The sequence below is a fragment of the Mesoplodon mirus genome (assembly GCF_964341445.2).
Source record: "Mesoplodon mirus genome assembly, chromosome: 4".
Taxonomy (NCBI): Eukaryota; Metazoa; Chordata; class Mammalia; order Artiodactyla; family Ziphiidae; genus Mesoplodon; species Mesoplodon mirus.
In genome coordinates this window covers 175,991,137-176,002,400 of record NC_138979.1, presented here as the reverse complement: position 1 = coordinate 176,002,400, position 11,264 = coordinate 175,991,137, and the positions used below count along the sequence as shown (strand labels likewise).

At 52.1% G+C, this 11,264-nt stretch overlaps 1 protein-coding gene across 1 annotated transcript in view; it reads right to left on the bottom strand.

Moving 5' to 3' along the window:
- Positions 1-2,729: 2,729 nt before the first annotated feature.
- Positions 2,730-11,264, bottom strand: part of DGLUCY (D-glutamate cyclase) — a gene marked incomplete at its 5' end in the record, with an annotated part of 54,161 nt that continues 45,626 nt past the window's right edge. The window contains 2 exon segments of the mRNA XM_082620201.1: positions 2,730-2,861; positions 3,960-4,133. Coding sequence (XP_082476327.1) covers positions 3,984-4,133 — 150 coding nt within the window. The 3' untranslated portion in view covers positions 2,730-2,861; positions 3,960-3,983.

Genomic DNA, 11,264 nt, shown 5'->3' with positions numbered 1-11,264 from the left:
CCAAGCTTGTATTAGACAGGGCTGGGTTATACTGCAGTATAAATCACATATACTGCAGCCCAAATCACATTGCCTTGAAACAATAAAAGTTTATCTCCTGTTCATGCAAAGTCCAAAGAGCAACTATTTTCCGGCAAGTCTTTTTCCCAAGTGATGGCAGTGATTCAGGATTTGTTCATCAAGAGGTTCCCTCATCTCAGGGTCTTCCGCTTCCATCCACAGAGGCAGGGGAAGTAGCACAAAAAGAATCTCACAGGGTGGTTATGGCCAAGTCTGGAAGCAGTTGGTATCCTTGCTACTCTCGTTCTATTGGCCAGATCCCAGTCACATGGCCCCAACCTAACTACAAGGGAGGCTGGGAAATGTAGCTTTCCTATGTACGCAGGAAGAGGAAGCAGAATTAGTGAGCATCCAGCCAGCCTCTGACATACAGATCTTCAAGCCACCTCCACTTAGGGTTTGAGCATTCACCTTCTTGTACCTCATCTGAACAATGCCCACTTCTTCAATTGTGGTGCTTGGACCTGAAGTGAGACAGTCTGTCCAACCTGTGCTGGGGAGAAAGGGACCATTTACCTCACTGTGCTTCTACTGACGTAATGGCCTTCCTGGCAAGCACATCACATCACTGACATATACTGAGTTTATGTGAATTGTTGTTAAGCCACACCTCCGTCCTGCCTAGAGCAGTGGTCTTTTGAATCTGAGAGTTAGACTCTGTGGAGACAGTGGAACCCACATGGAATGGGCAGAAAGTAGTAGAATGCAGAGGGTTGGACTAAGGTGGGGCTGGCGGTCAGCAGGGCCTGTGCAATGAAAGGCAGGAAATGACCTCAGAGGATTGCCTTGCCCAGCTGAGCGACGAGGGGGGCACTTGGCCAGAGGATATCCGGGGGCTAAGGAGCCCTGACCCCCTTCCTGGCTCGCTTAACTTCTAATCCCACCTGCAGGGTCTGTGGGGCAGGTGCACCTTGATGTGCCCAAGGTCTCCAGCCTGCCCTTGAACACCCACAGAGCATCCCAGTTACTGCTTACCAGGATCCTCTCTCAATATTCCTAGAAATGCCCAGGAATGCTCACACACCTCAGGAATCCATCCTGGTGGACACCTCAGCCCATCTCTCACCCTGGGCCTCCCCACTATTCCTGTAGGTCACCTCTTGTCCCCCTGTAACCAGTTTCTCGAGGTCAGAGCCATGCCTACAATGCCGCCTCAGATGTGGACACAGGCCTTCCCCAAAAGACAGCCAAGACTAGAGTGAACTTGAGCAAAACTTTACTAAAGGCCTAAGTGGGAATCATATTGTAGACAGAAAAGCATAAAACTGGATCCTAGAACTCAGAGCTCCAGTGGTCCCTGGGCTGGATCCTGCTAAGGGATCTTCTCCTGGCCCTTTCTTGCACCTTAGCCCCTTCCGCAGGGCCACAGGACTGTCTCTCCCTGCAGGGGGACCTTTGAATGCTTTGCTCCAGAACTAGGACCTGTACTCTCAGCTTTCTTTGGGCTCCACCCAGGTCTTAGCCTCTTTCCCAAATGACTTAAATCTCTCCCCATAAACTTCTGTCCACAGGGAAGATAACCTATTACAGTTATCTTCAGTAACTGAAGCCTATTACAGTCAGGCTTCAAACTTCTTCATGCCAGAATAGAATTCTGCTATTACTACTGCAAAACCAAAGGCCCATTAGTGTGTATTCCCCAAAAATATGAGTCAGAAAAGTCCTGGGAGCCTTAGCAGATGATGTTTCATCTCTCTCTAGCCATCAAGATTTCAGCAATGCCAGGATGCACTCTCAATCAGAGGCCCCCATTACATGGAGCTCTGCAGACCCAAATCAGGGACACAAATTGTAACTGGAGGAGACCTGGTCAGTGAGGCTTAGAGCTGAGGTGGGTTCACCGATCTGTGAGACGTCACAAATGGAGAAGGACGGTGAGCACGTTACAGTGGTCCTGATGTCACACCAGCAGGAGCACAGACACGTAGGTGGGACTCCCCACCAGAATGACAAAGGGATGTCAGGAGAGCACCCACCCCAGCTGCTTCTGGCCAAAGGCTTCACCACACTGGGTGTAGGGAGCATTGGAAGTTAACCCCAGATCATTGAACTACACACTTAGGTTTTGCTGTAGGGTGTACAATTTAATTTCTATAGTATGTGTTCCACGCTTTAAAATGTATGCCCCTAAAAGAATCAAACTTGACATGCTTAAGGAAATAAAACAGGCACAATAAACATTTGGGGCCATAGCTGGGAAGCAGGACTACTATTTCTGAACTCAGGTCCAGCTGCTCAAAAATCAATACTCGAGAGACAAGTGTTGGTAGAAATAGAAAACATTGCTTTTAATCAGAAAGCCTGCAATCTGGTGAGAAGGTGGACTAGTGTCCCCAAAACCAGTACCAAAAATTCTGCTTGGTCTTGAAAGTTTTTTTTTTTTTTTGCGGTACGCAGGCCTCTTACTGCTGTGGCCTCTCCCATTGCGGAGCACAGGCTCCAGACGCGCAGGCTCAGCGGCCATGGCTCACGGGCCCAGCCGCTCTGCAGCATGTGGGATCTTCCTGGACCGGGGCATGAACCCGTGTCCCCTGCATCGTCAGGCAGACTCTCAACCACTGTGCCACCAGGGAAGCCCTTGAAAGTTTTTAAAGGGAAAGGGGAAAGTCATCTCAGTTAATCATTGAGATAGGGGATCAAACTCATTGACATCTCCCACTGCATGAAAGGCTCGCTGACTCCTTGTGATCTTTCTTTAGATGCTACCTCGTTCACATAGTTTGTTCTTGAGATCACTGAAGGGGAAGCTAGAGAAGAGATCTGGTCGTCTGTTAATTATCCTTCATTTTTACTTCTTTGATCTACAGAAAGAACCAACATCTTAGGCATGGTATTGTGTGAGCAAAAGATTTGAAAGGTGTGCTTGGGCCAGAGATGAGTAGAGCATGGGGGTTTAAGCCTGGTTTAAAGTTAGTTACAATATAATTTTGCTAAAGTGCAAGACAAAAGCTCTTTCCTGCCAAAAACTGCTTACATTACCCCATCTAGATGATCCAGCACAAGATACCGTACTGGTTCAGTACGTGAATGTAACGGGGACGTGGTCAGTGATTCCGCTTCGGATTTTGTCGGGGAATGTACAGTGGGAAATTGTGAAGGAGATAAGGGCAAACCGATAAGCTGTCCAAGAGGACTCTGTGAGCGATCTAAGCCCTGGAAGGTCGTGACCCACCCCCGGGCTCCGGGAATGTGGCTGCCCTTCTATGCAAGGAGGGCAGAGTCTGGCTCTGGAGTGGGGGGTGAGCAGATGGGACGGAGGTGGGAGAGATGTCAGGCTCTGCGGCGGGGGATCAGGATGTAAGGGGGTAAGGGAGGGGGAGGGGCACAGGGGAAGTGATGGAGACAAATGTAAGGATGGAGGTAATTCTTTTGCCTAAATAAACAGAATGTTGTTTGAAAAAGAGAGCATTTCAAAAGTATAAATATTTTGTTGGTGGTGGTGATGAGTAAACCTTTAGTGAAGCCCCAGAGCTTCGTAATATACACTACACACTTGTACATTTTGCTGTTTCTTAATTAGCCTGGGGGATTATTCAGGACCCTCTGTGTCTGCCTGGAAGTTCATTGCTCACTGGCGTCCCCATTAGTGATTGGTCAGAAGACTCTCAGAGCAGACCGCGTGGGTGGCCTGAAGAAGCCAGGGTGAGGAGGTTGAAATCAATGCCTCCTGGCATTTAGTAATAAAAGCCAAAACTAGGGACCCCAGAGGACTGTTTTCCTCGGTCCACATCACCTGCATTACCCGCCGCCCTGAACCCCAACCCAGGAGGTGGGCACGCCGTGACCCAGGCCATTGTGGAGCACGTTGCTCACCCAGGGCCAGTGTTTATTTGCAAGGTTGTTGTACAAGAAAGCCAGGGCCCTCAGGGAACTCCTCCCTAGAGCCGTCTAGTACGCACCCCCCATGCCTGTAATGTGCATGGTCACCCTTGCTCCATGGTGACATCTACCAGCTTCTGGATCATCTGGGCGTGAGTGCCATGGAAGGGCGGCCCGTCCACCTCCATGCCTAGGGTGCCCGAGACTCCGCTCCGGACTCCATGCTGCACCAGGATGCCCAACATTTTTTCTTCCTGGAAAGAAATGGGGCAGAGATAGAAGCAGTGGAGGGGGAGGAAAAAGAAAGAAATACATACATTTATAAGTGGAAAAAGAACGTTTGACTTGACATAGTCTCTTTTTAAAAAATAAAATGTTGTTTAAAAATACTAACGCCACTGGAAGACTCATAGTGAAAAATAACAATGTCCTACATCACACCTCATGGACTCCCCAGTCCACTCCCCAGAAGCTGCTACTTTGAACAGTTTGGGCTGTTTCTTCATGTAACTATATAGTATGTTTTTTATGGAAATCTGCATTTTCTTAACAGATGCTAAAGATTCACTTCTGCAGGGGCAGCTTGGCTGCTTCCTGCCAACTTCACCCTGCCCAGCTCTGCATTATCTGCCAATAGCCTTTGTGCCAGGAAGGCCCCTGGTCCTCCTGAGAGTTCCTCCTCGCTATTAGCCTCTGTTAGCCCTGCTTCAGTCACCTTCTAGACTTTACCTGGTGCGGTTGTGGGAGAATCTGGAGAGAGCAGAGCCACGGAGAAAATGCAACCCTACCCTGGGCCCAGCAGGCAGAGTGGTTTAGAATCAGACAGATCTGACTTGGGTCTTTCCTGGCAGGTGTGTTAACCTCTCTGTGCCTCAGTGTCCCCAGCTGTATAATGGGGAGGTGGATGAGAATAACAATGCCTCCTTAGAAGGTTGTTGTGAGGATTAAATGAGAAAATGCAGGACTTCCCTGGTGGTCCAGTGGGTAAGGCTCCGCACTCCCAATGCAGAGGGCCTGGGTTCAATCCCAGAACTAGATCCCGCATGCATGCTGCAACTAAGAGTTCACATGCCACAACTAAGACGTCCACATGCCGCAACTAAGAAGACTACATGCCGCAACTAAGAGCCCGCATGACGCAACTAAAGATCCCGCATGCCGCAACTAAGACACGGCGCAGGCAAAATTAATTAATTATTTTTTTTTTTAAAAAGAGAAAATGCAAGTAAAGCACCTAGCACGGTCCTTGGCACACAGTAGGTGCTCATGAAATGAGGTGGATTATTATTGGCAGGGCTGGGTCCCCTGGTCTTTAGCCCAGAGCTTTCTTCCTTTGACTTGTTGATTTTTTTTAAAAGTGATCTGATTTGCTTTCTTCCATCTCCCTCCAAAAACAAGGTGCCAAAGAACCACTTGTCTAAGCCACTAACGTGTCTGTCCCTTGTTGAGCAGCTCAGGTCCCCCTGAGGAAGGTGGGTCTTAGGTGAAGACACAGGAGAGAAGATGGTGCCCGAGGGGCAGAAGTCAAGCACAACCTCCTTCTCCTCCTCTACAAACAAAGGAAGGGGACAAAAGGATCTAGAGCAGGAGGATCAGGACAGACCAGAGAAAGGTTCTCAGCTTCCTGCTCAGGCATTTGCTCATTCATTCCATCACCCATTAAAGTTTTATTGAGCACCTGCTTTGTGCCAGGACCTGATCCAGGGATACAGTGGTGAATGTGACATGGTCCCTGCCCCCCACACTCCCGGGGGCGTCACATCCTAGATGACTGATCAGGCAGGAACAGTCCATGGGGATCACGGCACAGAGCAGGGGCCCCCAATCCCATTTATTGAAGTGGCTCAAGAAAGACTTTCTGGAGGAGGGGCAACTAGGAGCACAGGTGACAAGAGCAGGAGTGAACCAAGCCAGGGGCTACGGGGAGCACTCACGGAAAACTCTTCAAAACAAGGGAGACAGTGTTGGCAAATATCACCTAGGACCTGTCTCTACTCGCACCTGGCCTGAGAGCCTGCATTTCCACTCTTCCCTGGGGCCCAAGGTAGGAGGGAGGCCCGGAGCATTTCCAGGCAAGCCCTTTGTCCAAGAGCCCCTTCCCAGGGGTACCCAACCCAGAATGGCATCTTCCGTCAATTGTCTGGACTTTATTCTCCCATTTCTCCTCCATTGGGACATATTCTCTCTTTATGGGGCAAGACTCCTGGTACCACAGGGCCATTTCCCCCTAGCACACTGCCTGCCCCCACCATTCACATCCTTCTCGGTCCCAGCAGAGCCCTGGGGGTCCTCAGGGTGCACGAGATCAGTCAACAGCTTAGGAACTGGCTGGCACTCAGCCTCCAAGAGCCACAGGGACCAGCTGGGCCAACGGTGACTGCCTGCAAATTCCCAGGAATCCCTAAATGACCAGACCATCTTCAAGGAGGCCCCACCAAGAGGAGGTGGTGGGGCGGGGAGGAGAACTGACCAGGGAGTGGCTGGAGACAGGGTCTGGGGGCTGCCACACCAGTCCAGGCTGAGACGGTGGGGCAGGAGGAGAGGGACAGAGGCCTGAAGTGGGCAGTGGGGGCAGGGCCTGGGGCCTGGTTCATTGTGGATGTGGAAAGAGGCCCCAGGATGACTTCTGGGTGTTGAGGCTGAGTGTGTGGGTGGTCACCATTGCTTCATGCTTGGAGCATAATGGGCTGATTTTCAGGTGATGCTGCTGTTCAGAGTGGGGTGGGAGAAAGGGGCCTCCTGGGAAGTTGGAACTGTTCTGCATTGTGATCTTGGTGGTGGCTGCATGGATGTGTACGTGTATAAAACTTCACCCGCTGTACGCTGAAGCTTATGTGCTTTACTCTGTTAGTTATACCTCAATTTAAAAAATATAAAGAAAGTGGAGTGGGGTGAAAGTGCTGGAAGAGAATGGTAGCCAGGATGAGGCCAGAAGTCATGTTCCTGCCTCTCTGTATCATCCATCCAACCATTATCCATGATCTATCGGGCTATTCATTCATCCATCCAGCTAGCCAGCCTACCAGCAGTCTGTTCATCCCTCCATCCATCCATCCATCCTTAGTCCCTCCTGTAAGGTGTCATCAATCAGCTCTTGCCTCCTGATAAGCTCTGGGAAATGTCCTCCAACAATTTGTTTTGCCCTCAAGTAAAACCCCTGGGGCACAGCCAAGGACCAGAGTGGGCAGGGTGTGCCCTGGATGGTGGTGGCCACCTTCCCTGGGCTCCTCAGCATGGTGCCCACTCCTGCTACAGTCATGAGCACATCCCCTGAATATGAGAGGCCCTTCTTATAAGCAACACACAGAGCAGAGATGAGGGACATTCCTCCGCTCCTAACCAGCCAAACTTCACCAAAACTCAGGCCACAGCTCTGTCTGGCATCTCTTGATGACCCAGGGGTCTCCATGGAGCGACCCACTGAACTCCAGTAGGACGACTCTAGTTATCCCCTGCACAACACACTGCCTCATGTCTCTGCACTTTCACTTCCATGAGGCCTGCTGTCTGGAAGGTCCTTCCCACCCTTTCTCACCTGGCTCCTTATATCCTACTCGTCCTCCAAGACCCAGTTCAGTGCCACCTCTTCCAGGCAGCCTTCCTTGAGCTCTCTGAACGAGCCAAGCACCTGTTCTCTGTGTCCCCACAAGCAGTGTGCACAGTTCTAGCCCAGCTCCTGAAATTACCTCCCCCGTGGACCCTGGGTTCTTTACCCCTCACTATCTCCCAGAACAAGCGGAGGGGCTATACAAAAATGTGTTTGTAATTTTGGTTTAATGATGTTCCCTTTTATTTTCTTTGTAAGGGTGGTACATTATTAATATATTTATGAAGACTGGGTTGGAGATGTGGAAGGAGAATTTCCATCCCCAGAGGGTAAGCGTGAGGCTGCGTGAACTTGTTTGGCTGGGCTCAGCCTTTTGTGTCTGCATGAATCAGGAATCATGTGTGAGGCGGCCCTCTGAGTGGTTTTTTCCAATTCAGATCCAGGAAGTGTAAAGAAAGCATAGAAGGCTGTCTGGGCCCCTTTAGGGCAGACCATTTCCCCTGAAAATGTCGCTTTAGCTGCGCGACTCCCCCTTTCCCCTCCTCTCCTGCGCCCTGGCATTGCCAGAAACTAGGAAACTACTGAGCCACATCAGGAAGAGCTCAGAGTATGGAGTCAGAGAGCCTAGACTCAGCTCTGCTCTTAGCTGTGTGGCTTTGGGCAAGCCGCCTTCCCTCTCAGAGCCTCAGCCCCCTCCTCTGTAAAGCGGGGATAACAAACCCATCCGGGGAGGTGTTGGAGAGAAATGGGGGCGGGTGCAGGAGGGAGACAGACACAGAGGCAGAAGGAAAAAGGGAGCAGACAGGGTGCAAGACAATGTAAAAGAAGGACAGGAAGGAGGCGGGAGGGGCTCTGGATGCAGATGCTTCGCACAAGCGAGGGGCCCCAGGACCTCAGCTGCTGGCGGGCTGGGGGACCTGCAACAGCACCAGCCCCATCTCAGCTGCTGTCTCCAGGCTCAACGCTCAGGAACCTTCCTGTCTCCTGGATCGCCTTCCCATCTCCCCACACCAGCTTCTGCCACGACGCCGAGAACCCACCCTCTAGTCCAGGGTCTCAAATGTGGTCCCCGCAGCAGCAGCAGCAGCAATATTGCCTGAGAACTTGTCAGAGATGCAGATTCTCTAACCCATCTCAGACCTACTGAATCAGGAACCCTGGGGTGGGCCCCACTGTGTGCTTTAAGATGTCCCTGAGGTGATTCCTGCTGTCTGGAAGGTCCTTTAGATGCCTCTAAACTTGGAAGACTCACTGCTTTAATAAAGCACGGCATTCATTCATTCATTCATACAATCATTCATTCAACAAGGATTTACCAAGCACTGGGTTTCCCTCCACTAGTTGCTGGGAAAGAAGATACGAAAGACCTGGTTCCTGATTTCCAGGAGGTTTTTTCTGTTTTGTTTTTTCCTCATTTAGCCATCTATGCCTTTGGGGGGGAATAAGACTGGGGCAGCCTTAAGTTGCATGAGACTGTTTGGACTGTCTGGGAGTGACCTTGTGGTCAGCCTGACGGAACTCGAGAAACCTCTCCCCCGACCCTGACCCGATCCCTGTGTCCGAGAGCTCCCTCCTCGCAGGCTTGGGCAGTCGCTCTGAGGAGAACAAGCTCTTCCTCACCTTGAACCAGACCCTCTGCCTTCTGGTCTGCTTTTGTCTCTCACGCGGCCGAGGAGGGTATCTGTGCCCCTCCCCCAGGAAGCTGTTGAGATCTCAGGCCCCCCCAAATCCTCTCTCCAGCAGGCCAAACACCCCAGCTCCCTCTGCTGTTCTCCAGGTGTCCCCAGCCCTCCCACCCTCCTGCCTGCCTGCCCTCAGGCGAAGCTGTCCGCTCACAGGTGAAGTCACCCGTGACCTGGGATTTAGATGTAAAGTCTGGGCTTTGGCCCCAATTTCCTGTGACCCAGTTACTCTGGAGAATTCCCCTAGAAGGTGCCTGGTAGAGACTGACGTGCCACCAGCTTCTCTCCGGGGTGGGCGGGTCCCAGCTCTGCGAGGGGCACCCGCTGGGGAGGGGGCTTGAGGCTGGAATCGGTGTCACGAGAGCCGTGGGAACTGAGGCCTGAGGTAGGAACAGCCGAGTCTCCAGGGGCCCATCTCGCTGCCCGGGGTCCAGGACCGGGAGCAGGATGCTGGAACCACTTAGAGGGCTGGCTGGCCTTCTCTCTTTTTGTTTTCCCTGCACGTATATGTGAGTTCACGTAAGTCAGCCATGCGTGTGCACGTGTGTGTGTGTGTGTACGTGTGCGTGTGTGTCCTGACTCTGCACTGGTCTATGGGGAACGCCTGGAACTGCACACAGCCCTTCACAGTTGGCTCTGCAGTCAGAGGAGCTCACTCAAAAGCCACCCAGTGGGACCCCGGTTCCTGGCTCAAAGCCCTCGCGTGGCTCCCTGTTACGTCTCAGGTAGAAGCCTCAGTCAGGAGTCGTGGTTTGCTTGGATCTGGCTAATGTGACCTCCCTCTGCCAGGGGTTCTTTTTTTTTTTTTTTTTGCAGTATGCAGGCCTCTCACTGCTGTGGCCTCTCCCGTTGCGGAGCACAGGCTCCGGACGCTCAGGCTCAGTGGCCATGGCTCACAGGCCCAGCCGCTCCACGGCATGTGGGATCTTCCCGGACCGGGGCACGAACCTGTGTCCCCTGCATCGTGCAGGCGGACTCTCAACCACTGCGCCACCAGGGAAGCCCTGCCAGGGGTTCTTAATGGCCCCAGACTACTTGGAGACTCTGACGAAACAAGGGATTCTTGCCCAGGAAAATCCATGTATGAAACAATTTTGCAAACTGTTTCGGAGGACTTGCAGGCCCCCTCTTTGGGGACACTGGGGTCTAGAGCCCTCCTCTGCGCCTATTACACCCTGGCTTGCTGCCGCCAACCTCAAGAGCAGTCTCCCCAAACCAGCACTATGCTGGTCCCCATCTCCCAGCTTTTGCTCCCGCCGTTCCTCCTGCCCAGATGCCTCCCCTTCCACTGGGTTTATCCTTCCCAGCCTTCAGCCCACCGGGCCCTCTTCCCACCTTGGGCCCTCACACCTTAGCACCGTGTAGGATGGCTGACGGTGCCAGCGGAGGTTTCAGTGCCCTTGCCGGGTTGTAAACTCCTTGGAGGGAGATGCTAAGGACACCTACAGCTACCGCTATGAAGTGCCTACCACGGGTCAGGTATTCCGTTCTTCCAAGAATGCTGACGGCCCCTATTTCACAGAGGAAGAAAACGAGGTTCAGAGAGGTTAAGCAACCTGCCTAAAGTCAAATTAGAAGGAAAATGGTCATTTATATGAGATCCGTCATAATGATTTAGAGTCACTAGTAGGTCAAAGTCCAGTCCAGTGGTTGCCTGATGGGAAACCTTTTTTTTTTTTTTTTTTTTTTTGTGGCACGCGGGCCTCTCACTGTTGTGGCCTCTCCCGTTGCGGAGCACAGGCTCCAGACACGCAGGATCAGCGACCATGGCTCACGGGCCCAGCCGCTCTGAGGCATGTGGGATCTTCCCGGACCGGGGCACGAACCAGTGTCCCCTGCATCGGCAGGCGGGCTCCCAACCACTGCGCCACCAGGGAAGCCCTGATGGGAAACCTTTGGTTTTTTTTTAAGAAGGTGTTGGGGGTAGGAGTTTATTAATTAATTAATTTATTTTTGCTGTGTTGGGTCTTTGTTTCTGTGCAAGGGCTTTCTCTAGTTGTGGCAAGCGGGGGCCACTCTTCATCACGGTGCGCGGGCCTCTCACTATCGTGGCCTCTCTTGTTGCGGAGCACAGGCTCCAGACGCGCAGGCTCAGTAGTTGTGGCTCATGGGCCTAGTTGCTCCGCGGCATGTGGGATCCTCCCAGACCAGGGCTC